Source organism: Erithacus rubecula (genome assembly GCF_903797595.1).
Source record: "Erithacus rubecula genome assembly, chromosome: 5".
Taxonomy (NCBI): domain Eukaryota; kingdom Metazoa; phylum Chordata; class Aves; order Passeriformes; family Muscicapidae; genus Erithacus; species Erithacus rubecula.
In genome coordinates, this window is record NC_136687.1 from 34291410 (window position 1) to 34318540 (window position 27131).

Consider the following 27131-nt stretch of genomic DNA (forward strand, 5'->3'; position numbering starts at 1 on the left):
GACACACCCCCAGACATTTCCCCCTGGTTTGGTAGCAATCGATACAATCACAGCACCAAGAACACGCAGCCAGCTCAGAGCAATTTTCTCAAGGTGAGAGGCCACAGAAACAACAAAATTGCCAGCATCAGAAGCCTCAATTCCCAATGAAAGGATTCCCAAGGTTGTACAGAAAGTAATGAATATCAATTCTGCTGCAATATTATTTACCTCCTAGGAGAGAACACTCTCCGGCACTCAGGCTCAGATGACCGAAACTTCACAGGAAAGAAAAACACAAGGCAGAAAGAGGAGGGAGAGAGGTCTGTTCACAGCAGCACCACCTGTGTCACGTACCTCGTTTCTCTTTAGCACCCTGCTGTGGGAAGCCTGGCAAAAATGAAGATGGTGTCAGTGCTGCTGCTGCTGAGCACCCTGCTGGATGTCCCTGCAGTGCCTTCCCAGCGCCCTGCTTGTTACAAGAGGGCCCTCAAGGGGCACAGCTGCCACAGCATCCCCGGGAGCACCGACAGCCTCCGACAAGTCCAGGGGGGGCTGCCAGACCACTTCTGGGAAGGGCAGGGCTGTGAGGTCATCTGCTACTGCACCCTGAACGAGCTGCTCTGCTGCCCAAAGTAAGATCACACCCATTTCATGTAAACCTGTTTAGTTCTTCACAACTGCCCACTACATTCCCATCATTTCAGTTTCCACATGCAGAATAAGCTATCGTTTTAAAGACATCCATCACTTCAGATGGTTTGAAATGGTATCAAGATAAAGCCAATTTTCTGTTACTGTCAGGTTTGAGGATTTGTTTTTCAGGGGCTCACCTAGGACTTGCTTACCATATTTCATAAACCTCCCTGTCCTATTAAGAGGGACTTCAGCATTTGAGTCACCCAAGGTTTGACTCCTCTGTTTGATCTAAACTAAGAATAACTACATCAAACCCTTATTAACAGCATTTTGCAATAAGATGTTTTCAGGACCACAAACCCATTTGATTTCTGTTCCATGGAAAGGAATTGTATTGCTATTCTAAAGTGCATGCACATCTGTCATTCGAACAAGCAATTCTGTAAAAACAGCTGTTAAAAGCAGAAAAGCAAAGGAGGGGCACAGGGGTTCACACATACTTGTATAGGGTTAGGCAAAGATTGAGCACAAGAACATCAACACCTCCCTGGCTTGCTCACACTGCTGACAAAGTTGAACAGTGAATTTCTCCCTGAACATGGGGTTTTTGTTGTTGTTACATAGAAAGAACATAACTGAGTTAAATAAACACCATCAGTCCATACTGTTTTTAGGTAATAAAATGTATTAAGAGGTATTATTTCATTCAGCCTTTCAACAACATCTTTTCTTCAGTAAATTTGAATTAGAAATACCAACAATTCAAAACTTACTAATACTTCAGAGGCACCAAAATGTGATGGCATTATACAGGCAAGCAAAAATGATTTTTTACATGCGCTCCTCTTAACACTCATTTCTCAAGTCCACTAAAATACAATAAAGGAAACTTTTCAGCACTTCTGTAGGGAACTCAAGTTGAACCAAGTGGGAAGGATTTCCAAAGCAAAAAATCTCACATTCAAACTGAGAGCAGGGTTTAAGTAAGATTTTCATCTTTCTGGTTCCCTAAAACCAGATATGGTGTCCTCATCCTGAAGCACACTTTGGGTCTCTAGCTTCAACCTTTGAACAGCATAGTAAAAACTCTTCCTCTGATACAAATACAGAAGAAAATATTCCTTCCATCATCCTGAGGTACACAAGACCTGCTTTGCATCTGTCCTCACAGGACAAACTGCACTAAAACAATAATGTGTGCACATGCCAAAGTCCTTTCTTTTGATAATATAATCTATTTGGTAAGCTTATTTTCTCAAAGTTAAAATACCAGGGTGAAGTTCTGCAACCTGGTCAGCCAATGGAAATTTTGCCATTGCTTTCACAGCAGGTCAGCAGAGGTAGAATCTTCATCCAGACCTGCAGTTGCATTTGCATTGCTGGAAGGACATCCCACAAACACAGTTAATCCCACATATACCATGATACATGCTAAAAAATATCCACAAGGGGAAATGCATGTCATGTTAAAGCTCTAATAAGCCAATGATCTCATGGTTTAAATATGTGATCCTATTTTTCAGGGATATTTTCTTTGGAACAAAGATATCATTTGTGATCCCCTGCAATCGTCAGTGATTCAAGTCTGCAAGTGAAGATAACAAACATCATTCCACGATCATGTAATAATGTTTTCAGGGGGAAAAACAAAACTATCACCACAAAAAAAACCTTCCTCTCTAACCACAAGTCACTGCCTCACTTTACACTGTAGAAGTAACTTCTTTTCTCTACCTTCATGTAATATTAAATATGTAAGAAGTTTTCTTTTCAAATCTGGTAGCTAATTTCCATAAAGCCATTTCCATGGTTTAACAGACTGTACAAGCTCTTAACATATCCTAATATGCATCCCCCAGCAAAAAGCATAACTCTTCTTACTCAGCACAATATCCTTAGCTAGTTTGGACAAGGAAACTTCCAGCCTAAGCCTTCATGTTGTTAGGAACATGACTCTCAGAGCAACTTATGGCAGTGCAGCTTCCTATGCCATTATTGCCATCACACTTTTAGTGCCATTTTAAGCTGAAGCCAGTCAATCCCTGGCAGTTCTGAAGAGAGGCTCCCATGCTCTGTTTAGGCATTTTAGAATACATGCACATACAAAAGGCATGCATTTCCATATTTGAAAGTATTTCACTGGAATAAAAATAATAGTAAAAATTGACATTAACAGTACTAAAGCACACTTATGTCTAACAGGTCACAGGCCTTGACTATACAATCTTGAAACCCTTAAATTGCTTAATCTTAGCATTCAATATTTAAAAATACTAGAACAACAGATTTTTAAATCAAGCTCTATTTGAAATACAGTATCCCAAAATTAATTTAAAATACTGTCTTTTTTAGGCTAGCCCTGTAAGGCAATAGCTGTAAAAAACACAGAGATAATCATCTTAATATTCAAGAGGTATTGTGATCTGAGACAGATACAGAGACATAAATTTTTGACCATTTTTTGTTATATGGCAATCTGTATTGGCAGTGTTGAGAGGTGACCATAACATTTTAAGCAGTCACCTGAACAAGCCACTCTTACAGGCAGCAAGCCTGACTTGCTGCCTTACACATATAAACTCTCTAGCTATCAAGTCAGTCACATGGAAAGCATGCAGTACTGAAGGAGCTGTGCAGTCCTCTCAAAACAATGCACTGTTCACTTAGTAATCCAAACTGATACCACCAGTTCACCACACGTGCTTCATGTGTCAGTATGAAACACCACCATGACTGTTTTTCTTCTTGTTAGTAAACTGGTTGGATACTGGGTGAGGGGGTGATTGTATACAGCCAATAATAAATATCTCAAGTAAATCTGTCTGCACTATTTTTGCCCTACTGACTGTTGAACAGCTTGTGTCACCAAGCTTTTTTTTTGTTTGCAGAATTATTCAAGCAGATTAATTTGGGCTTCCTACCAAATAATCAACTGATAGTAAAAATAAACCCCATAAATCTGGCAACCCAATGAAAACAGTCAGCACTCTGCAAAAAAACCAAACTTATGGTATGTGCTCTTGTGTAAAGTCCTCTACAAGCTTCTAGGGTATGTTAACTTCTGTTGTTTGTGCCATCTAGTTTCTACAAGAATCATGTTGCATATGCCTGGCATTCACAGCTTTGCAAAGCAGCCATAGCAAAAAAAATTAAGGCAGATACAAAGCTGGGTACTAAAGTTGGTAGCTTTCAGGTATATTTCTTCCTTGACTCCTGGAAAATTCAAAATCCACTGGAGCAAAACTTTGCTGCTTTCCCGATGCAGCAAGATAGGGTCACTTAAGCTACTACCTAAAGACTGAATTTCCATAAAAACTTTCGTTTCTTTCTCTACTCTCCTTCCCTCACACAGCTTCTTCTACAGGTCCTGCCAGGCTTAGGTGAGAACATTCTAGCCTGTCATGCATTTAGAAAAAAAAAAAAAACCTCTTTATCCTTTGGATGTCCTATCCATTACTAGGCTCCCTGGCTTTTCATGAAAGTCACACTTTGAAGGTAAGAAGCTTGAATGTGTGCAAAGGACATTTAGTAAACAAATTGACAGTCTGTGTAGTTAAATGGGCATAAAAAATGTACCTTCAAAGGAGCACCAATTTTAGCTGTCACTAGCTAGATATCACAGTCTTGAACTTAGGCCAGAACTGCAGAACTGTATTGTGGAAACACATAAAGCAGTACAAGTGAAAGAAATCATACCACTGAGAGATACTGGGAAGGCAGCCAGTTTGAGGTCGAGGTTTATCAACATTCAGTTCTATGCACGCATCACAGGTCAAAAAAAGCAAAGTGAAACGTCTTAGTTGTACTGATGCCAGCAGAGTAGTAATTTTCAAAAAACTCTGAAGATCAACATCAAGCAGATTAGATCATGGACAAACTGCTTTCTCATTTTTCCTAAATTAAAAAAAAAGCTTATCAACATCTGATAAGTTTAGTAGTTGCATTGAATGCTAACTGAACAAGCTGAAACCATGTCCTCCTCAGCTTTAAGAGGAAAACTATTTTCCCTTAGCTTTTTATTCATCCTATGTGCACAGCTTTAAGCAGAAATTATATTCCATACACCACACATTTAAATTGGCACATTAATTGACAATACAAGAAGTCATTCATAATACCATCTTCAACATCAGAATTTTCAAAGACAATCAATTAAAAGCCTAAGTATTCTTGGATATAATTTTCCATAAGTACCATAAATTTGGGGTTTATTGAGAGGGAGCTGTCCTTTTAAACAGGCCTGAGCTAACCCATGCAACAAAAAAGAAACAGTGTGCCTGTTAGAAGAGACTGTACTGACTCCACACAGGCTTGACTCTCACTCTCCAATTAAGTTCTTAGCAGCAGTCCATGCAGACAAATGGAGAAGTCAGCAGGTAAAGGATTTCTTACCAAGTCAGAGGATTTCTCAGCACAGTAAGCTGCAGCAGTCTCTTCATCTGTACTTACAGCTTTGAGATTCCAGAGCTGCATTTTTTCCATTTTAATACAGGAGCAGGAAGGCCTCAGTGCTTGGAAGCACATATCTCAGCATTGACAAAATAAATAAACAAATCAGAAAATCCTCCAATTCTTGTTTCCAAAGGGGAAAAAATAAAAAGTGCTATTCAGCCATTTCTGCCCAGCTAAGAACAGAACTGACACTTAAAGCCTTTTACCTTAGGAAAAAGAACCTATTACCAGGTCTGCTACAGCTTTTTTTTTTTAAAGGCATTGCATCTGAGCACTTGAGGTACATTTATAAATTTATCCTTGGCACATTTTAAGTGAAAAATATTTTAATATTATTACATAGTTCATCAAAGCTTAACTATTAGGTACAAGTATCACAGAATATGCTGAGCTGGATGGGACCTGTCAGGATCAAGTCCAACCCATTAAAATTACAGACACACCCATTTGAGCAACAATATCAGTGATATTTATTTAAAATACTTTTGCTGAGGAAGTTTGTTTCATAAGAGATGGTTTTCAGACAAATGAGCAAGGTTATGAAAAATAAAAGACAAACTCTCTCAGGAGAAAAAGTTACAAAGAAAGCTTTTGCATATCAACAAAATCTCAGTCTTTTGATTTGCAATCTGAGTCTCAGTCCCAACCTTTTCTGCCTAATGAACCCCACTATCCATCTTTAGATCTGGTTTGTTCTTGTCATTCTTCACTGAGTAGATGAAGTATGTTAAGGTGTCCTTTTCATTCACTGGAATTGTCCTAAAATGGCAGCCAATTATCTATAAAGGAAGAATGCAAATAAATAATCACTCTTACATGCAAACACTTAAGATTCAAATTTAAACATACTACATTAAAGCTTAAAAGAAGCTTAGAAAAAAAGGAAATGTTGCCTCTCTTCAGAAGTCTTTCAGTAACAGCTAGAGCAGTGTCCATGGTATGTTAGGACAGATTACAAGGGATCAAATGTACTATATATTAAGGAAGCTCTGTGGCCATGGCTCACAAATACCTGCAGGTCAGTCAAATCAACCATGTGGCAGAAGCAGCTTTGCCCATGCACACCATGCAACACTGGAATAGCCTAGTGCAAGTACCATTTAGGTGCCCATGTAGCTAAAGCAGATCCCTTGAAACACCAGCTTTGCAGAACAAAAACTGCTTGTGCTTTTCCAAATCACAGTCCTGCTAATTCAAGAGCTAACCTACATATAAGAAAATGGAAGACTGATTTTGCATTCTTACACTTAGTGGCAGCATGACTAATCTTTTACAGTTCAGCCCTGAGAATACTCAAGACTTTTAGAGTCTTGCTTTTAATTCGCATAGATTATGGAAAGATGAAAACAGTGTCTGCACTTAAATACAGCTGAATGTATCACTGCACAAAAGTGAAAAATAAGTAGCTATACCTTCCTGTTAAGATCACCAGCTCTTCCACTTATTTACATCAATATGCTGTGACTGTACCTATGCAGCTCTGAAGAATTCCTTTAAAATTGCACTCGTGTGAAGCAAAGATGCTAACATACAGCTGTAATGACATGTAGCTTCAGCACTTTTACAAACAGTAAATTCCACAAAATTGCAGTTTTCTGATAGCAGATTCAGTGGTTTTAGCAGAAGGAATTACCAATAGAAGTATGTTTTTTCATGTTTCTGGACTTTACATATACAGAAACTGATGATTGCAGTAACTAGCTTTTTAAAGCAAAGTCTGAACCTCACCAGAACTTCACTGACACCTTTCAGTTTCTAGTTCTTTTCAGCAGGACATTTCAGGAGAAGCTGTGACTGATGCACAGACAGAACAAATCCATGATTCTAGGATATTCAGGAGCATGAAGATATTACTGTTCCAGCTAAACACTCTGTTTTTAAGCAGCACACACTCATTTTGGAAGTTAAGAGTCCCTCTGGAAAGAGCTTTTACTTTTGATTTACTTGGCTCAGGAACTGTGGCCAATGAAGGAAGCTAGATAAGCAGCTCCCTTTTGTTCTCTTAAAATCCAGATTATATAGGCACTTTATGCAAGGATCACAGTGCATAGAAAACCACATGCCACAGCAAGTTGCATTTTCTATTATGGGAAACACTCATACATACTTCAACAAGCTGTGCTTTGTTAAGTCCCGGTCTGGTCTGTAGCTTGAAGTGTCTTTTGTACCTTCGAAGTGTGTTTACTTGTAACTGATATAAATCGACCTAGAAGAAAAGAGGGGGAAGGGGAAGAAAACAATCTAATACAACTGGAAAAAAAAAATCAGTCATTAATAGTTTGCCTCGCAAAAACATTTTGGAAACTGACAGATACGCGAGTGTAAACAGTCAGCTCAGCAGATGTCATTTGGACAAAAAACAAACCTTCCAGGAGAAAGGAAAATAGCCCAGCTCAGTTTAAGAGTGTTTTGTTACTGAGCATGCCTCTACCTCCCTTTAGCTGTGGACAGTGTTACCAACTCACAATTGTACATTAGTCCATTCTGGGTTTTTCATTTGCTTCCCAGTTCCAGTATGGCAACACAAAGCCCGACAGCAACTTTCATGTAACATCTATGAAGATACTGATTCAAAGGAGGCCCCTATATTGTGATTTCTGCCATTGAATCTTATGCAGGTTACATACAAGACACAGCACATCTGCACCATGAAAGCACAAATTAGAATCAGGACAAAGTCTAGATCACAAGCACTCTTGCTTGAGGTGAGAAAAGAAAATAACTGTTCTTGCTCTCCAAATGTATCCCTGCTACACAAGCAAAATGCAGGAGTTATGTACATGGACATAAATGTCCATAACCCCTTGTCAGTGTCAGTCAACAGTGGAGAGAATTACACAGTCTTCTCAGGGATACACAGCCTTAATCCAGTACTCAGTTTTGATCCCTATGTACTCTGATCAGTCACTTCTCCCAGCAACAGCTTACCCTCCCATCCTCCCTGACAACCTGAGAGAGCTTAATCAGGTGACTGAGTGGGAGAGCGAGCTCAGAAAGCAGGCTGAATGAGAAATACTATTAGGTCAGTTCAATTACAATAGTAGCCTCCAAATTCACTGCATTAAAGATGGATGAAGGCATTTACTTGTGCTTTAAATTCATTTAACAGCCTCACTGCAGAACACTTAAAACAGCAGTGCTACTGCACACTTGGCAACATGGCCAGACTCGAAGTGAGGCTGCATTGCATGATAAAGGATGGTATCCTTTGGTGTTTCTAAAGTTTACATGGCATTGAATTCCACTTCCCAAGTCACAGTGGAGACACCACCCTTGCAGCATCACGCCAAGGAGGAGCAGCAGCTTTTCACCAAGCCCCAGAAGCTACCAGTACTGCAGGAGTTTCTTTTCCTCCTGTAGAAATAATTTCCAATCAGTAAAGATGGTCATGGCTGAGATGGAAGCAGGAGAGCCTTACAACTCTTCAGAAGAATGATACTTTTTTTCCTTAGCAAACTCAGTAATAATTGAAAACAAAGTTGGTCAAGGGCAAACAAGTATCTAAGGCATACAGTAATTACAAGGAATGAAAGTACTGCCCTTGCCCAAACAGCCAGCTGACACTCCTCAAAAACTGTGCCCAGTTTTCTTTTTTGTAGTAATACGGTTAAGAAAAACAAGCTTGTTTTCTTGTTCTGGAGTTATCCATCAGTTGTGACATGTTTTATAATCCTGGCATAAGAAAACAAAATAGGCTTCCAGGAGAGCTGCAATTACACAGTGTCAGAGAGCTACCTGAAGTCATTCACAGCACTAGCTTTAGATAGAACTTTCCAAGAAACAATCTCAGATATTTAACAGACAGACAACACCACCCAGCCTCAAACTACTTTCAATCTCCTAAAATCCTCTTAGCCAGAACCTTCAGACTGGAGCCTCGTGCCTAAAGGCAGATTCCTGCTCAAAGTTTCCTCACTTACTTGCTGTTATCTGCAGATGCTGACCATAAGGATGCCATTAAATTAACACTTACAGAGCAATTCCTGAAGAATGTTTTCACAATCCCTCTCAGAAGGGACCGAAGGCATAACAGCCTCTGCTCAAAATTAACACACTGCAGAGCACCTGCTAAGCAACGCTGTAGCAGAAATAACCCAGAGCACGTGTAAGAAAAAGGGAGCCTTATGTTCAAGACCAACCCATTACACTACGAAAAAGGTTGAACGCTTTAGTTCCCTTATTTCAATGGGTCAGATTTCACTGGTGCCTAGTGGAGAAAACAGGTTGAAAAGAGACCGTATTTCTCTCCACTCCTTGATAGCAGAGCTCCCCAAATGGCTCTTTACCCCCCAGAGGGGCAGAAACAAAGCCACCATCATTAAACTCTCAGTGTTTAAAGTGACTAAGGCAATGGACTAATTGCCAAGAGCCATCTGCAATACATTTAGCACAAAAGAAAGGTTTGGAGGGACAGGACAGAGAAGCACTTATATCCCAAGCACTGTGTGAAATTCTATTCAGGTTGTAGGCTCCTGCAAAAGATAAGAGTTCTACGGTATGTGGCAAAGCACTAAGCAGGAGAGGATGCTGAAAACAGCAGATTGCTGAGAGAACCATCAGACTCTTGTTTATTGCACTCTGCACCATTTAATCATAACAAGTGCCACAAAATTCAGTTAAATTCTATTATATTAAGCACAGTGCAAATCAAGAATCTCCCCCCACCCACAATGTAAGGTAAGCTGTAAAATTGGGAGAGTGGTGTTGATGCAAACTCAGTATCATAAAGAAGCTTAACACAACAACTCGGGGAAAAAAAAAAAAAATCAACTGTTTAGCTACCTCTGGAGTGTCGATGTCTTGCACTGGTGAGTCACCATCATCATCGCTGCCTTTCCTCTTCCTTCTATTTCTCACACTCTGAATTAAATTTTTGTGGAAGTCACAAATGTACAGATGCCTTGCCTAGAAGGATAAAACGGCGTGTTCCAGTCAAACCCACGTAGTGCATCTCCCAGACTACAGCGTGCACGTAGACAGACAACCCTTAAGCACTCACAGCCACACCGGCTGCGCTGGGGAAGCTTTTCTAGTGGCTGCTTGTAAGCGGAGAGAGCGCTGCGCTGCAGCCCCGAGCGCGGGCTGAGCCGCGGAACGCTGCGCGGGGCCGATGCAGCAGCGCCAGGCTGCGGAGCCGCCACACAGCCCGCCCGCCCTCCGGCCAGCACGCACACACAAGCTCCCAGTTGTTCTCCGCAGGGCTACGAGACGCCTCTCATTTCCCCAGCTATATCCTCCCCTCCTTGTTTTACTTCCGCTACCCGGCGTGGTCACGCAACACTTATTTTTACTTTCTTTCTTTCTAACAAGTTTGCCCTCGATGGGGATCTGCGCGCTTTGGGCGATCCCGACGCGTTCCAGCGCGGAATGCCCAGCTCCCATGCTTTCAGGGCAGAAGAGAGCGGGTCAGCGCCAGGGCTGCAGAGCCGGCCCGGGCTCCCTCGGGGCTCGCCCGGCCGCCCCACGCCGCAGCCGCCTTGCCCTCCGCAGGGGCGGGCGCTCTCCGGCTCCCGGGCGCTGGAACGCGGCGGCCCCCGCCCCGCCCGGCCGAGCCGAGCCGCGCCGAGCGGGGCCCGATGGCCGCCGAGCGGAAGATAAAGCGGCACGGGAGAGAGACGTGCGGCGCTGCAACACGAGGCGGGGCGGCGAGCGCGGCCCTCGCCAGCAACACACACAAACTAGCGCGCCGGGAGCCATGCCGGCTCCGCTCCGCTCCCCGGCCGCGCTCAGCCCGCTCCGGCTATGGGGGGCACACGCGGTCGGTGCCCCGGCTCTTGGGGCTAGAGGGGACCCCAGGAGCGGGCAGCAGAGGCGGGCGCTGCCCCCCGCCCGCAGGGATTTTCGAGCGGCGCTCCTGCCGCGCCAGCCAAACTCGGCTGTGCTACGGAAGAGAGGTGGGAAGGGGGAACGAACACTTCCCCGCCGACAAACACCCCTCCTCCCCCGCTAAACTTGGTTAAAAGTCCCCCAAGCAACTAAGACATAGACGCAGCGACCTACCGGCCGCTTTTGTCCGCCCGCCCCGCCGCGTCCTCTCCTCTCAGACTTACGCTCTTGTCCAGCTCGATCTTCACCTTCTTCTGCGAAATGCTCTTCTGGATGCGCTTGCTGAAGCTGGCGTTGCCGGCGGCGCGGCCGCATCGCTCGCCCTCCTCCCGCAGGCAGCACAGCTGCCCGGCCCCGGGGCCGCCCGCGCACCCGCCGCCCGCCGAGCCCGCGGCGGCGGCCGGACCCGGACCCAGCCCCGGCGGCGCCGGCGGCACCTCCACGGCGGAGCCCGCGCCGCCCAGCACCGCCGCGGCGGCGGGCTCTGCCCCGCGCTGGGGCACCTCCTCGGGGGCGAAGCCGTTCATACCCGGCGCCACCGCCGCGGCCGGCGGGATCCCGTCCGCACCAAACTTCCCCGGCGCGGCGCCGCGGCCCGGCGGGAGGCTCCCCGCTCCCTGCCTGCCTGCCTTCAGCGGCGGCGCCGGGACGCAAGTCCGCCCTCGAGGGCGGTCAGCCCGCGCGGTGTGGAATGGGCTCACGCCGCCAGCCGAACCCCGCGACTACCGGAGCGGCGGCGGAGCCCCGCGGGCCACCCCACTTCCTCCTTCCCCCCCTGTCATGTGGAGACTCTTCAGCTGTTTCCTATGTAACAACAGCAACCTGCCCGCCGCCCCGCCCCGCCCCGCCCGCCGCGCATGCCGGCTGCGCGCGCGGCCCCACGGGAGCCGCAGTTCCTGCCCGGCCCGCAGCGCCCGGGGCCCCGCGCGGCGGCGGGAGCCGGGATGCGGGATGCGTTGCGGCAGCCGCTTCTTGTTTCGCTGCGCTCCCTCTCCCTCCTGCCTGGAGGCCGGGCCCGCCGTGCGGGAGCGGCGGCAGCGGCTCAGCCCACCTTTAAGAAGCCCCGCGCATCAGCCTCTCTTTCCCCCCTTCCCGCGCCTCCCCGGCGGCTCCGCGGTCGGGTGTGACAGGGCGGCCGCGGAGGGTGTCGTGGGTCGGGCTGCCGCTGGCCCGGCCGGGCGTGTACCCGCGCTCCCAGCGGGCCGGCCGCCTCCGCCTCGCCGTGCCGCAGCAGCTCCCCCGGTCACTTGTTCTCGCTCTGGGGTTTTAGCCGAAGCCGGCACTGCTCGGGCTGCTCGTTTCGCATAGCCTGTCTCCTGCCTTCCGCCTTGGCCTCTCCCCTCCCTGCTTCGCTGCCTCCTTTCTCTCCCGCTTGCTGTCGGCCATGGCCGGCAGCTCTCCGTCCGGCCGGGCTCTGTCCCGGCGCGCTGCCCCTCCGCCTGCTCCCCGGGAGCCGCCGGCTCTGCGTTCTCGGCAGAAAACAAACGCGGCTCCGGCCTTTGTTAGAGCTGCTTTTACAGCACACGCAGTCAGCGCTCCGTCCTGCGTTCCTGTGGCAAACCCCTCTGAAGACAAAGGCGATTTAACAGCGCGAGTTTTCAGTTTTGTCATTTAAAAGGACTTTTTGTTAGTAAAAGTGATCGTAACAGCTGAAGAGACTCGAGAACGCAGAATTATTTTCGCTAATGATGTACCAAGACCTTGCTGTGCACACGACTAGGTAAAATAGACACTGAAAATACTTGACAAACGCAGGTATTTTTAGTTTTGAGGCTTTATAAAGCTATATAAGAGATGCGTTAGCATTAAATCATTTAACAATTCGGCTGTTGACAGCAGAGTGGCAAAAGCAGCAAGCTCTGATCTACTGTCCTTTCAAGCGCATTCAAAGGAGCGCAAGGAAGGGAGAGGTTTTTGCTTTCCCTTTGAACTACCGCAACTATTCCTTTAAATCTCAGAAACGGCATCTGAGCTGAGCGTGCTCAAAGCCCAATGATTTAATCGCTGAAATATTTGACCGTATCGCTTGCTGCGCGCTTCCAGCTTGAAGAAGGAGAGGAGTAGCAGGGAGGCTGGTGAATAATTCAAGGAGACACAGATCCTGCGTAAGCCAAAGTTCTGCGTGAGCCGGGAACACGATTATAGAGCAGTTTCAGTTTGTGCTGCAGATGGCTCCTTAATCTGATTGCGTAACCTGGTATTAGAGAATAAGGGTAGGTCCCACTGTCGCAATTGAATGAAGGATACAGTAACTGAAGCTGAGCTGAGCATAAAGTCGCAGCAGCTATCCACGAGGCACGTTTCAGTGATTAGTGAGGGGAATATGAGAGTTGGGAAAAATACCGAACTCTGCTTTGTTATCTGCCAAGCTGAAGTCTGTATAATGCCTCGGTTTAATTCCACACTCCGCTGCTGAGCAATCTCAAGCAGCAAAGGTTTAACTCGCTTTTTAAGTTTGTGATTTCAAACTTTCGAAAACTGTAATCACGTTAACATAAAAAAGAACAAAAAACACAATAACAATCATAGCACACCTCAAAATTTGAGAATGGTCTGGGAAAAGTGGGACAAGGGTAAGTTCCAGGAATTCTTCAGTGGAAATCTGGGTCATGAATAGCAATTTCTAGGCTCTTGGACAATGTCTTTTGAGGTCCCTTTGGGTTTTTTTTTCAGATGGATTTGACCTTACTGTGAGCATAAAATGTGTCAATCTGGGTCTGGCTGCTGTTGTTTGGTTTGATGGAAAGATCACTTGTGCATTTTAAATGTTTCTGATCCTCTTTGTTTGGGAACAGTTTGGGAGCAGTTAAAAGCCTGATTATGTTACCCAGCCGTGCTTGCCAAGTTGCTAATTTATAAGCATAATTTCAAGTAAAGTAGTATCATAGTTTCATGATTAGGTCATGATAAGAGAGTCGTGGGACTTAGATAGTTCTGCTTCTGCTGTAAAGCTGCACATTTTCACACCTGTGCCCTGTGCTTCTTTGTGCCCATAAAAACACTCTGTGGCTGCACAGCAAACTCTATCGGGTTACAACTAGACTAGCAACAAGAAAAATCACTTAGATTTAATCCTGATCTGCATCACTGCTCAGTTGCAGGATGCACACAGGATGGTGCAGTAGAAGGGCAGGACCATGGGACTGGGAATGGCCACCTCATTTGGTATGAAGTTGGGCTACGTGAAATAAAATAATAAAAAAAAAAATCGTTGTGGAGTATGTTGTCTAAAATTAGGATCTTTTAACATAAACTCTAGTATGGGCTACCATAAGTATTTGGATATAAATGAAACATGTAACATTATATTTTAAATAAACATAAAAACATGCAGCACTGCAACTATATATGGTTTAAACTTCAAAAATTAAATCAGTTCAAAGGAGACAGCAGCTCCAACTACCCTGTACATGACATGTCACTAGTGCTCACAGCAGAGCTGGGTAGTACAGAAGGCTGCAGTAATCTATATCCCTTGGGGGTGCCAAGAACACAGCATGGATGACTTGGAAGTGACATGCAGAAAGAGCAGGAACTATGGCATCCCAAAAATTCTGAATTCACAGCTCCCAGACTCTGAAGTCAGTGGGACTGAGTGGCCCCTCCTGGCACTGAGGCAGGCCAGGCACAGGTGGGAACACAGCAGCTTGTGCTTCTCTGAGATGCCATATGTCCCAGCTCCTGTTAGCTTTTGATTGACGTGTTTTGTAATTGGAGAGAGAAGAATTATAATCAGATACATCACCTTGGATGTATTGCAAGCACATTGCATATCCATTGCTAGTAATCAATCCTGGAAGATAAATGTGGCTTGCAACTTTGTATGCATTTCCATGGCATAAAGTTCAGCTGGGGAGGATGATACCCTTCCCCAGCAAGTACCATTCACTTAAAGTCCAAGAGTACATTAGTGCACTTGTGTTCAGCACCTGAAATTACTCTGTCAGCAAAAGGAATAAGGAAAACTATTGGTATACATTTTTCTCAGCAAATACGCGTTTTATTTTTTATGTACTGTAACTACTTCAGTGAAAAAAGATTCCTTTAAAACACTTGAAAAATTCTGCAAATTTCACCACACACCCTGGTGCTTTTAATAAAAAAGCAACTTACTCGATAGTATTCTTGGACAATGACAAGTCTCTCCTTCCTTATCAGAAACAAGTGCTATTCTTTTTATTGTTTTCTTCTTTTTTTCCTGATTTTCTTAATATCTCATTTTCATTTCCCACTACAGCACTACATAACCTGCTACTGCCTGTTGCTCTGCTCCCAATTTATTATCCAAATTTGTTAAAGCATAGATCCAAAGCATAGGAATATTGGGACTTGCCTACAGACAGCATTTTTTTTTTGCTTCTTTACATGTTTTAGGCTAGGATAGTTAAAATACAATTTCAGATAATTAATTGTATAGCAAAGCCTTATCTGCATTAATGCACATAGAACTTATTGTATGTGGTTCAAGAAGTGCAGTAATAGAAAAAAAAAAAAAACAAACTTTAACCAAAATTATTTCCAGGTCTGAATCCAGCTGAAGCCAGTCTTTTAAGTACTCGGCCTTGTACAATGGAAACTCAAGATGAATGAAAGACTGTATATAACACAGATAGATTTAAAGCAGATTTAAAATATTTAAAGCTGTAAAGAAGATCCAAAACTACGCATTTTATGTTAAGAATAATTTTGGTTTAAAACTGATAAACCCATAATGATAAACTGTAAAAGCTTTAAAGTTTTGTAATACAATCCCCTTAATGGTTTGTGCAAATTGTCTTTCACAACAAGCCATTAGTTACAGGAAGCATCAAAGGATCTTCTGGTAGAAGGCATCGTTATAATGTGCAAAAATTGTGTTATATTCTTCGTTAAATGTCCTTGACAAATTGTTCCTTGCTGGACTTCAACAGTGAAGAAATTAGGAGAGAGAGCTCAAACACCATGACCACACAAAACCAGAGGAGCCAACCTGCAGTTTTGCCTTTGGTACCCCTCAGTTTCAAAACCCCTCCTCCTCCTCCTCCTCCTCCTCAGAAGCCTCCACTCAGCCCAAGTGCTCCTCCATCTGCTTGTTTCACAGTCACTGATCTCTTGTTCATGCAGGTTGCTTTGATTAACATTTTGTTTCACATTATATGAGATCCCACAGTTAGAAAGAGACCCCACTAAATCATCACTCATACTGTTCAGAAATGTAAAGCAGCTATCTGGAACGTATTGTGGAAAAGTATCACCTCCACAGGTTTTGTGTAATGCAGTAAAAATTTAACTACTAGTAAAGATCAGTGTAGTATATGGCTTAAGAATTATTTTTCAATCCCTTGAAATGAAATAAAACACTTGCTCAGATTTTTTTTTCCTGTAAGATAAATTGTCATATCTTTTCAGTAAATTTTGCTGGTCTCTAATGCACTCCTGAGACCACAAAAAGCACTGTATATTCTTTGTGCTACAGTCTTGCATTTTGCCAGCTGCTGTTTTCTTGTTATAGAAATAGAGATTTGACAATGCTTTTAGCCTCTTGCTTTGTACAGCACATGCTACACTGTCTTCACAGTTTTATCAGAGGATCCTGGAAACTACAGGGCTCTGTTACACCATTGTGTCCCCTTCTGGTACAGATTCGTTTTACAGAAAGGAAAATAGGAAATAGCCCTAATGCCTCTTGGAGTGCCCTTGTCTTTGCATTGCAGTTATAACCATCTCTAGGTCTGACCTAGCTCTGGTTGAAGTTAGCAGCAGGTTTTAAGTGCCTCTTGGGAGCAGGTGAACACATCTTCTACCAAACCATCAGTTAGACACTTGGATTCCCTTAGTAAAAACAAAACAGTCTGATACTAATGCAGACACTTCTATAAAAATTAATAAAATACACATGCATTTGGGATTTAAATGCTTTCCCAACCTCCTGAGGAGCTCTTTCTGGGTAAAAGATATAGATAGGCTCATACTCCAACAAACTCAAGCATAACAATGGTTCTGAACTGCAGCTGGCTTTTGCTGATATTACTTGACAATAAACCTTTAACTCAGAAATATTATGGGAAGAGGATCAGATAAAATGTTTTGCAGAGTTTGTCACCAAAATGGCCACCAGGTAGAATGTACTAGATTCCTATGTTTGAATAGTACCTACTGCTTTTATTCACATTCAATACACAGCAGCTGACCAGAAGCATTGCTTCTTTATTAGATACTGCTGTTCATCTTAAATGCTCTCAAATCTAAACATCTTTACTTGAAAGATAATCTTGGAGTCTCAGCTTTCATACTGGTAAAGCTTCTAGCCCTTGCAGTTGTGAAGGTATGTCTGACTCTGCTGAGAGACATACCCTAAACTGCAGAACTACAGAGAGAGACCCTCACCTCCAGTTTCACCATTAAAGGTTTTAAACAAATATCAGCTTAGAAGTTGGTGTTTTAGTTTTCTTCTTTATCCAGGTATCTGGTTGTTAATATTTATTAACTTTATAAACACCACAAATGAGACCAAACTTCCCTATTACAGCTATTCACAGGCACTAAAAAAATCCTTACCTCTCTCCAGAAGTGACTGCTGGAGCAGGATTTTACATCATCTTGTGAATTACATCAGAATTGGGAAAATAATAATACAGATATTTTACCTCATCACTTTCACTTCTTTGTTGTTTGATTATCTGTGTTTCTAATTATATAATGAAAATCTCTTAAAAAATGAATCATATCTGAACAAAGTAAACCTTAACTACTAGAAGATGAGAATAAGTTTTCTGCTTTTAGCATTTGTACATATTACAATAATTTAAGATAATTTAAATGCTAATTAGTAGTATAAAGTGTAGCAATATAAAAATTTCACAACATGATCAAGCCTTAGAACTGGAGTATATTCATCAAGGTGGTTTCTCTCTTAGAGGCTTACACTGGAGTTGAGAGTTTACAGATATGGATGCTTCTGTTTTTCAACTTTTAAAAACTGGAAGAGACATGTTTTGGGGTGCTATTTAGTTTCTTCATAATTTTGAATAAGCAGATCTATATTTGACAGGGAACAACTTGAAATTTCTGTGTTTATTTCTTCAAATGCTGCTCCCTGATTCTTTTCCATTCCCAGCAGGTGCTTATCCCTGCCCGTACTTAGGGAGAGCTTCTACTTAACTTCATACACTTTCACACTAAATGATGAGGATTAACCATTGGCCCACAGGTTTATTATCATACTTCAAGGGTTTTTTGGGTGGGGTTTTTTTTTTCCCCATAAAAATTGGGGCTCTGGAGTAGAAGTATTAGCTTTTGACTGGTATTACCCACAGATGCATTTTCTAGTAGCACAATAGCTGTGAAACAACCTCCCCTGTTACTGTAAAGAGCTTTAGCAGCATAGAGTAGGGTATGCAATGGGGTGCTGTAAGGAAACAATACATTTTTATCACCAGTTGCTAGAAAATCCCGTGAAAATGAGACTGATGATTCAATGAACATTTTCAAAACTTCATGAGCATTTTCTTTCTCGTCTCAGATCACCTATGTATCCTGTGGTCATTTGTGACACATCACGGCACTAGCTGCCAGAAGTAACAAAATAAATTATTCTCCCAACAATGTTTACATTAACAACGGCACAAGATGTGTGCCACACGACCAACACTCGAGTTTACATTTCAGTTTAATGAGACCCATTGAAGTAAATTTGAGCCTTTCCACTACCTGGATGCAAGACAAAGACCAGTGTGTTGATGAAGATCACAGTGCTTACCTGGTTGTTACCAGCCAGACCTGCTTATCTCTGCTGGCTGCTTCCTCTTGGAGAGCCTTGTCAGCTCCCACTATTTCTCTTTCCCAGGAGACTTTAGAGCTGCAGTGACATAGGAAAAAGATTCATTCTACTGTCAGGTTCAGCCGCATTTTAAGTTTCTAGCCCACATGAGCACAGAAGGAAACAGTCCCTCTGACTGGACAAAGGTACAAACAAAGCATTCTGGTTTGTTCTGTAGAAATGTATCAGTGTTTGTAAGTCACCACGGGTTGACATGTGCTTCATTTTGGCAGCAGCAAGCACCAGCAGCTAGTGTCAAACATGACTAATCAGAAGCTGGACTGTGACTACAGCCTTTTTGGATCTCACTGCATGTCACACCTCTAGGGCCAGAGGCAGTCCAACCCTTTGCCTTACAGCCTAGAAGGAGAAAAAAAGTTCGCAATTCACAAAAGACAGAACAATTTTACTAGCAGTTAAATTTAATTTCTTAGAAGTAAGTTGTGTATATGTTTCAGGCAAAGTACCAATGCTCACCAACAGTGGAAGAGTTTGGGAGTGAGGAGAGGAGAGAAGAAAAGAAACTTTTTTTACCCATTTAAACCATATTCTTACTGTAAATAAGGGCTAATAAAGGCATTTTTGAGCCCCTTAAAGCTGCCTGTAGAAACTATTTAATATATAAAGAGAAATTTCTGCTTTCTTCTCATACCTGTAAAAAGCAGTATAGCAAAACAAAGAAAATGTTTTAATATCTTGAGGGTAAAATGTTGCATGAGTATTACTTTGAATGTAAACAAGAAAGTGAATGAAAGCCAGGTGAATAGAAAAGCAAAAGTACTTTTCAAAAAAGTATAAGGCTTATAAATTCAATGCAATAAAGTTACTGTCAAATTAAGACTGAAAAAGTTCAGGTAAGAATTATTGTGATCAGGAATTGCTGTTGTTCCTAATATTATCTGTGTTAGTACCAGAAGAGGTTTGTTGTATTTATTTCTTGACATATGACCACTGCAGTTTCAGCCTTTGCTCTGCAGCTGTCCCAGATAGTGTCTCATGCAGGCTGCCTTTGTTTTAGGCACTGGGTACACAGCACAAAGACAAATTAAGCTCCTGAGCTTTCAGACTAACCCAGCCTGGTGTAGCTAACACAGCTGCATTTGCCTATGAGCTGCTTAACTGGTTATGCAGGCTTTGCAATGGCCTGCATAATAAATCCCTAATGTTTAAAGGGTAAATATATTTCATTTTTACAACATACATATTATTTACATGTTATACAACACCACAAAAATTGGGGAACTTCTAATACACTAAGTGCAATTCTTTAAGATATTGACAGAAATACCAGTTTTGTAAACTTTTAGGCAGCAGCAGCTATAATAACTGCTTATAAAATAACTGCTTATAACTGGACCACTACAACAAAATAAGTTTTGTGTTGAATTTAGGTAATCAGTAGCTTAAATAGTTTTGATTTTTGCTTTTCACTCTAAACCTCTCACCATATATCTAGTGAGAGATGCTCCCAAAAAATAGGCCTCAAACATTGTTGCTGTCTGTAGACTTCATAAGTCACATTAAAAGGGTTTTGAAAGCAGTGACCTACTTAAATGCTTTTTGTGTCTTGAATTTTAATCTTTTTTTTCTGTAACAAAAAGAACTGCTGATTAAAGCTAAATTTGCTTGCTTTCAACATCTTCCATTCCTATTAGCAAAGTTTGGTTTGATTAAAACCGAGAGCAGTTTTACCTCACTTTCCTTATTCATCCACTGACTTTTCAGGTCCAGAAGAAGAAACTGCCTATCCATCAAGAGTGATAACTTTCCAAAGCAGAATTTTACTGCCATTAGGCTACATTAAGGCATATTCCATACAGGATTTTGGCTAGTAGGAGATTTTCTGGGAAGGGACAGTAGAGCTTCCTTGTCCAGCTGACTGAATTAAAACTGACAGCATCACTAGATAAGTACACTTACACCAGAATGAAAGTCTGGTCAGAGTTAAGGCCATGCAAGTGCAGTTTGCAATCTCCTCAGCTGAACAGTATCTGTTGTAACATATTCACTGATGATTTAATTCAAATAAAAGGCCTTTGTTCCTTTCTTCCCTTGCTTTGTCCACACTGACACCACTATCCAGAAAAGCTCTAGAAGCAGCCCACAGCAGCCAAGAGATACAATATGACAGAAAGCAGTGTCACTCACAGATTTTTGTTGTCTGTGGGATACTTTTGTTTAAATCCATTTCTCAGCTCTGTAACTTGGTCTCACCCATCTGGTCTTTTCTCTGCCTTCTATCCAGCATTGCAGTTTACTGAGGATTAAACCGAGTTAACAATAGCACCCCAAATTGTGGGGCAGATTAGAAACTCAGAAGGGCTCAAAGCCAGGGAGCTATAAAAACCTAAGAGTCATTTCATGAGCAGAATTATTCACACTGAAGCAAACTCCAGGAGTTTATGCTTGTTCCCCACAACTGTCATGCACATGTGGTTAATAAATTAACCACGCATACCGACCAAAGTCAATACTGCATTGATCACTGCTTCAGAAGAGTAACAGTGACTGAATCTCTGCAGACAGAAATTGTGATTTTGTCTGAAAAGGAACAGTGTGACTCAATGAAAAACAGTGACAGCTTATTGTGGAAGCAGAGAAGCACTTTTCCAGGCACGAGGGTGCTGGAGGAAGGCACGGCTTTGGGAATGACAAGTTCCTAACATCAGCATTCTTGTGTGGGGTTTTCAGCATTGGCACTGCTGTGGGAAGCTTCCAGTATCATGTTCAAGCATGGAAAATCCTCAATCCTTCCTTGTTGGATGACAGACAGATGTTAAGGAGAACAACTCTTTGGTTGATCTTATGGGCCCTGCGTTGTATGAGACAGCACGATGTAACACACTGGATCTAGGAAAGTGTACAAAAGCTTTCTTTTCCAGGTAAGAAAATGTAGAGATCCTAATCTCTTTCTTAAAACATTTTATTAAATAATTTGAAAGGCAGATCTCATTTTTTACCATAGCAATAACTATACTTTCTCACCTCACCTGGTTTTCTGCAATAATTCTCTTCATATTGTTAGAGCAGATATAAAAACAGATGCAACAGTGGAAATCTTACTGCAATTACATCATAAAGTTTCCAAAGACTGTTCTAAAGTAATTTTTTTTTCCATAAACATGATGTATTAATGTTAAAAGAGTGAAAATGTTAAAAAAACTTATCTAAAGCTTCCCCCCCCACCCCAATAACTGACAGACAGTATCTAGGTCAGTCTGGCAAGTGAGGAATGCTTTTACACTACAGATACCAATGGATGTACTACAATTCACATCAGTGTTGTAAAATTCTACCATCTCTTACAGAATTGCTTTATTAACTAGAAAACACAAGAAACTGTGTTACAGAGGTGGTTTACCACAAAGTAAGAGTGACCCATCTGGGAGCTTAACTCATCGAACAAAACAGTGCTTTCCATGTAAAATATGAAGTAAAGGCATTTTTAAAACACATGACAAAACAACTCTCTGCCAAGTGGATACACAGACCTGCGTAGAACTCAGTACCATAGAACTGAGAACACTGATTTGCTACAGAGAAGCAGTGGAATACAGTAATAACAAGCCCAAACCAGAACATGACACATTCTCCATGCAAATGTTTATTCTGGGAGGTAAGGAAGGCTATGCTTTATTTGTATGCTAAACACTATCAAGAGTAATAGCCACATAAGTGAACTGATACAAGATTTTGGATAACTGGCTTGTGAATGCTTTGACATCTGCAGAGCAAATGCATGTCTGTGGGTTGCTCTGTCAATTTACCTCCCAGTTACCCTCTTCTGTACTGGATTTTGGCTTTTAGAGTTGCAGTTTGGGCAAACACACAAAGCTTAAAATGAAATAGGGATAAAGGAGATTTACTATCACATTAGTGAACTGTTCCACATGAACCTGTACTTGTCAGAAGGGAAAGAAAAGCTTGAAGAACTGTACCTGGTAACTGAGCAACTCTGAACGGGGGAGATTGGAGATAAAGACATTGCCCACTCTCACACCTGCAGCTACTCTTTGCTCTCACATAGCTTAGAGATTTGCTTTTTCTTACCATTGAGGGAGGTTAACACGATTAAAACTCTACTGAAGGCATCACATCTTCAGTAAACAAAGCTTTTCTCCAGGGCTATGAACTACGCCTGAAAAAAACAAGAGTGTTAGAAACTACTCAGCTCACTAAGAAGAAGTAGAGAATTGGATGAAAATAATCAGACAGAATAAAACCAGCATCCCCTAGTCTGGGGTCACATCGCAGTGTGACTGTATGGAAAGTTCAGTTTTCTCCCCAAACCCAAAGGGCCAGATTTGCTGCTAGCGGTACACTTGATAACATTAATGCAAACCACAGGCATGGTTTGCATTAAGTTCTCAGTTCCACCGGGACTGGGTCGCAGGCTTTCTTTCCAGCGCTGCAGCTGGCACTGTACAGAGCAGCGAGCTCGCAGAGCCGGCACCTTCCCTCCTCAGCCCGCCACTGCGGAACCCGCCTCACGGGCAGCCCCGGCTGCTCCAGCCCCCTCCAGCCGGGAGAGGAGCGGCAGCTCTCCCTGCCCGGGGACCGCCACTAACCCGACACTCTCCTTCGCGGGGCCCGGCACTTCCAGGCCAGTTTTACAGCCCGCCAGGCCCCCGCCCCACGGAGGGAAGGACGGAGAGAGGGAAGTAGGGAGGTTTGGGAGGGAGGGGGCGGCGCCGCTGCTGCCCCGGCCGCCCCCGAGCTGGGGCAGGCAGAGCTGACCGCGCTCCCAGCACACGCAGCCCGGCGCTGCCGGCCCCGCTCCCTTTGTATTTTTAAACCACGCTGCAGCCCCCGCGCTCCGCCCAATCAGAGCGGCCGCAGCCCCGCCGGCCAATGGCGGGGGCCCCCGCGGGTTTTAAACCGTTCCTCTCCCCCAATCACCGCCCAGCGCGCTCCGCTGAGCCCCGCCCCCGCCCTCCTCACCCCAACCGGTTCCAACGGGTATGAGCGCCAACGACCCCCTCGCGCTCGACCTAGCCCGGGAGTAGCTCGGCAGCTGACGTCAGAACGGCAGGCAGCCAATCCCGCCCGGCCTCCGCGCCAAGGGGCGGGGCTTCGGGCAGTTTGAACCGGCGCGGCAGCCAATAGGCTGCGGCGGGGGGCGGGCTCTCGGGTGCCGCGGGTCGGGTTGCTGTGGCGGGCAGTGCCGCGGAAAACAAGAGGCGGTAAGTGCGCGGCCGGGCACCATTCGGCAGCAGCACCTGAGGGAGCAGAGCCCCGCGCCACCCGCTCCGCTCAGCCAGGTAAGGCCGCGCACCCGCGGGCATGAGCGCCCCGGGAGGGACGGAGGGAGAGCGGGAAGGAGCGCACGCCGGCGGCGGTGCTGCGCGCACAGGCAGCGAAGGGCTCCCGCGGCGGGCGGCGCGCCCGGCGCTGAGGGGAGGATTCCTGGAGGGCGGGTGGGGCCGGCGGTGGCGGTGGCTCCAGCCCCGGCGGGGCGGGCTGGGGCACGGCGGCGGGGCCGGGCGGGCTGCCCGCCGCAGCCGCCGCGGGGGGCGAGAGAGGCGCTGGCGGCGGGAGGTGCCGCGGCCGCGGCGGGGGGCGCGGGCTGAGGGGAATGGCGGGGCGGGGCTGGGGCGGGAAGGCGCCGGCGGGCGAGGGGCGGGAACGGCCTGAGGGGCGGCCCCGCCTCACGCCGCCTCTCCTCCGCAGGGACCCGCCGCCGACCTCACCATGGGCAAAGGCGACCCCAATAAGCCGCGGGGCAAGATGTCCTCGTACGCCTATTTCGTGCAGACGTGCCGCGAGGAGCACAAGAAGAAGCACCCGGACTCGTCCGTCAACTTCGCCGAGTTCTCGCGGAAGTGCTCGGAGCGGTGGAAGGTGAGCGGGGCCGGGCCGAGCCGTGCTGAGCCCTCGCCGGGCCGGCCCCCGCCCCTGCTCCGGGCTGCTGGGAAAAGATCCCTGGTAGCAGCTGCTGCTTAGGCGTTAGTGGGTCAGTAGCTGCTTTATCTCATCCCGACTCTTCTTTCCCCTCCGTCTGTCCACAGACAATGTCAAGCAAGGAAAAAGGAAAGTTTGAAGAAATGGCTAAAGGAGACAAAGCTCGTTATGACAGGGAGATGAAAAACTATGTTCCTCCCAAAGGCGAGAAGAAGGGAAAGAAAAAGGACCCCAACGCTCCTAAAAGACCACCGTGAGTGTTTCTATGATTCCCTCCTCCCACACAGAAAAAAGTATTAGTTCTAATAGCTTGATACTTAACTTTAATCACTGTCTCTCGATGTAGATCTGCATTCTTCCTTTTCTGTTCTGAACACCGTCCGAAAATCAAAAATGAGCACCCTGGCTTGTCTATTGGAGATACAGCAAAGAAATTAGGTGAAATGTGGTCCGAGCAGTCGGCCAAAGATAAACAGCCATATGAACAGAAGGCTGCCAAACTAAAGGAGAAGTATGAAAAGGTACAGTAAATGTAATAAAGTTGTGGAGCTCACTGTAAATATCTGACTTTGGGTGTCTTTCACCCAAATTACATGGGGCTTATAATTCTTAGTGCTTATGTCAATCCCTGTCAGGCTTTAGAAGACATGGAAAGTTGTGGCAGGGCAGGTATCTGGAACCCTTACAGTGAACCTGGATGTGGGTTTTGCATGTCTAGAGATTTTACCAGTAGGATGCCTTACTACCAGAAAGCAGGTCATCTGCTTGCTAAAATAAAATGTAGTCAGACTCCAAAGCACAGTGGTCATAAAATTCTTAAAGCTGTCTGCATCGCACGTTCTTTTGCTTCAAAGATTTAAGCATGAGAATCCCAAAGTGGAAATTCTGCTTTTTTTATGCACTGTACATGTAGTGCAGTAGTGTTGAAATACCAAAGCAGTACAAATTTGTCTTCAGTGTTCTGTTGCTAGCAACTTAACAGCATTTTTTTTGCAGGATATTGCAGCATATCGTGCCAAGAGCAAGGGTGATGTAGGGAAAAAGGGCCCAGGTAGGCCTGCAGGATCTAAGAAGAAAGCAGAACCAGAGGAGGAGGAAGATGAAGAGGAAGAGGAGGAGGAAGAGGAAGAAGAAGATGAGGATGAAGAATAAATGAATGTCCTGCTGTAAAGATTTATGCTCAGAATCCAATATTTTGCTAAGAATGTGAACTCAAGTGCAGCTCATTGTTAGCTTCAGTATAAAAATCTGTACAGAATTGTGTATAAGTAATGTGGTTCTTTGTAGGGAGACTTCAGTTTGTAATGTAAGCAGTAGCCAAGGGCTGCTACAGTTCGGTTTGGAACAAAACAGTTGTTGAATGTTTCTGCTGTTTCTGCATATTTAATGGTTTTATTGAAATTCAGTGACTGATAGCCAGGTGTTTCTTTTCAGCTAAGTAAAACAAAGGTAGCTTAATAGCTGATCTTATATTTTGTAGTATTTTGTTGCATTGTATTACTTTTTTAACAGTTTTGTAATAAAATGTTGTACATTATTCTTTTTGTGTTCATGATGTTTCTGAGCGGCTGGGCACCCCCAGAATGCTGGAATCCCGTGTGGGAACATGCAGTGTTCTTGGGCTCTTGCTGTTACTGCAGAACTGGCAAGTCCCTCAGGCACTGACTCGTGGAGCTTTTGCTGCCACTTCAACCCCTTTAACTGATTTCCTCTGCCACATCCAGCACCATTAGTTAAAACTGATGCTTTCCTTGCAGTAGCACTCGCCTGTGTTACCTTGTGGGTGAAAAATGAATCTCTTAAGTAGTGAAGTTCTTGGGAAATTACTCCTGGATTATCTTTCCTCAAACTGCTGAAGCACAGGTCTTTGTTTTGGCATAGTAGCTGATAATGAGTGAATGTTTGGAACTTCCCCTTCCAGAGCTCAGGGTCACTGGCCTTGACTGCAAGACAGATGTGGTTAGAGACATGTCTTCCCAGGTGTTGATACTCCTTCCCTCTCCCCCTGGCTCCAGTATTAGTGGCTTCTCATAAAATACACAGCTTGCGGAACAGCATGAAAAGTGTTGGAATGTTATCCCCACATATGCCAGTAGATTCCTGCAGAAAGAGAAGGAATTTGTAAAGAACAAGTGCTCCTGATACACTCCTGTTGGTGGTTGTAAGTGTCACCAGTTATACTATTTCTTGGCTTCCACTTTTTATTTTACTTTAGTATATATAAAGGTTTAAATCTAGATACCTAGCTATATTTTCAACTGGGAAATTGGACATCCTGCAGCTAAACTAAATAGCTTAAGTTTAATTTGTTGAGCTAAATACCAGGAAATAACTTTTATTAGCCCTTGAAAGCCCAGCCCTGAAATGTGTAATGTCTCAAAAATTAAGTAATATAAAGGGCAGGCTTCCAAGATTTTGTTTAAAATGCCTCCCTATTGTCCATTAGCTTATGAAGTCAGTTTGTGTCCCATCATTGTAGTATGTGCAAGATAAAAAGTGTTTTCAGGATTTTACTATGCTAAATGTCACTGGGTAG

The 27131-nt window shown here is 44.2% G+C and overlaps 4 protein-coding genes across 5 annotated transcripts in view; 2 read left to right on the forward strand and 2 right to left on the reverse strand.

The window, feature by feature from the left end:
- Positions 1-27131, reverse strand: part of CEP44 (centrosomal protein 44) — a 494127-nt gene that overhangs the window by 399665 nt on the left and 67331 nt on the right. The gene's annotated exons all lie outside the window — the stretch shown is intronic.
- On the forward strand, positions 304-4451 carry SCRG1 (stimulator of chondrogenesis 1). Its single transcript, XM_079305709.1, has 2 exons — positions 304-614; positions 2142-4451. The coding sequence occupies exons 1-2, from the start codon at positions 379-381 to the stop codon at positions 2194-2196; spliced, it is 291 nt and encodes a 96-aa protein (XP_079161835.1). The 5' UTR covers positions 304-378; the 3' UTR covers positions 2197-4451.
- SAP30 (Sin3A associated protein 30) lies at positions 5517-11722 on the reverse strand. Its single transcript, XM_079305708.1, has 4 exons — positions 11121-11722; positions 9853-9975; positions 7178-7276; positions 5517-5849 (listed from the first exon to the last, which is right to left on the reverse strand). Exons 1-4 carry the CDS (start codon positions 11421-11423, stop codon positions 5727-5729), a joined length of 648 nt encoding a protein of 215 aa, XP_079161834.1. The 5' UTR covers positions 11424-11722; the 3' UTR covers positions 5517-5726.
- Positions 23749-26130, forward strand: HMGB2 (high mobility group box 2). 2 transcript variants are annotated; one of them, XM_079307518.1, is made up of 5 exons: positions 23749-23877; positions 24365-24535; positions 24703-24848; positions 24942-25116; positions 25592-26130. In XM_079307518.1, the coding sequence occupies exons 2-5, from the start codon at positions 24386-24388 to the stop codon at positions 25745-25747; spliced, it is 627 nt and encodes a 208-aa protein (XP_079163644.1). In that variant the 5' UTR covers positions 23749-23877; positions 24365-24385; the 3' UTR covers positions 25748-26130. The 2 variants fall into 2 exon arrangements, with proteins under 2 accessions (XP_079163644.1, XP_079163645.1); XM_079307519.1 differs by having other exon boundaries at positions 23800-23955.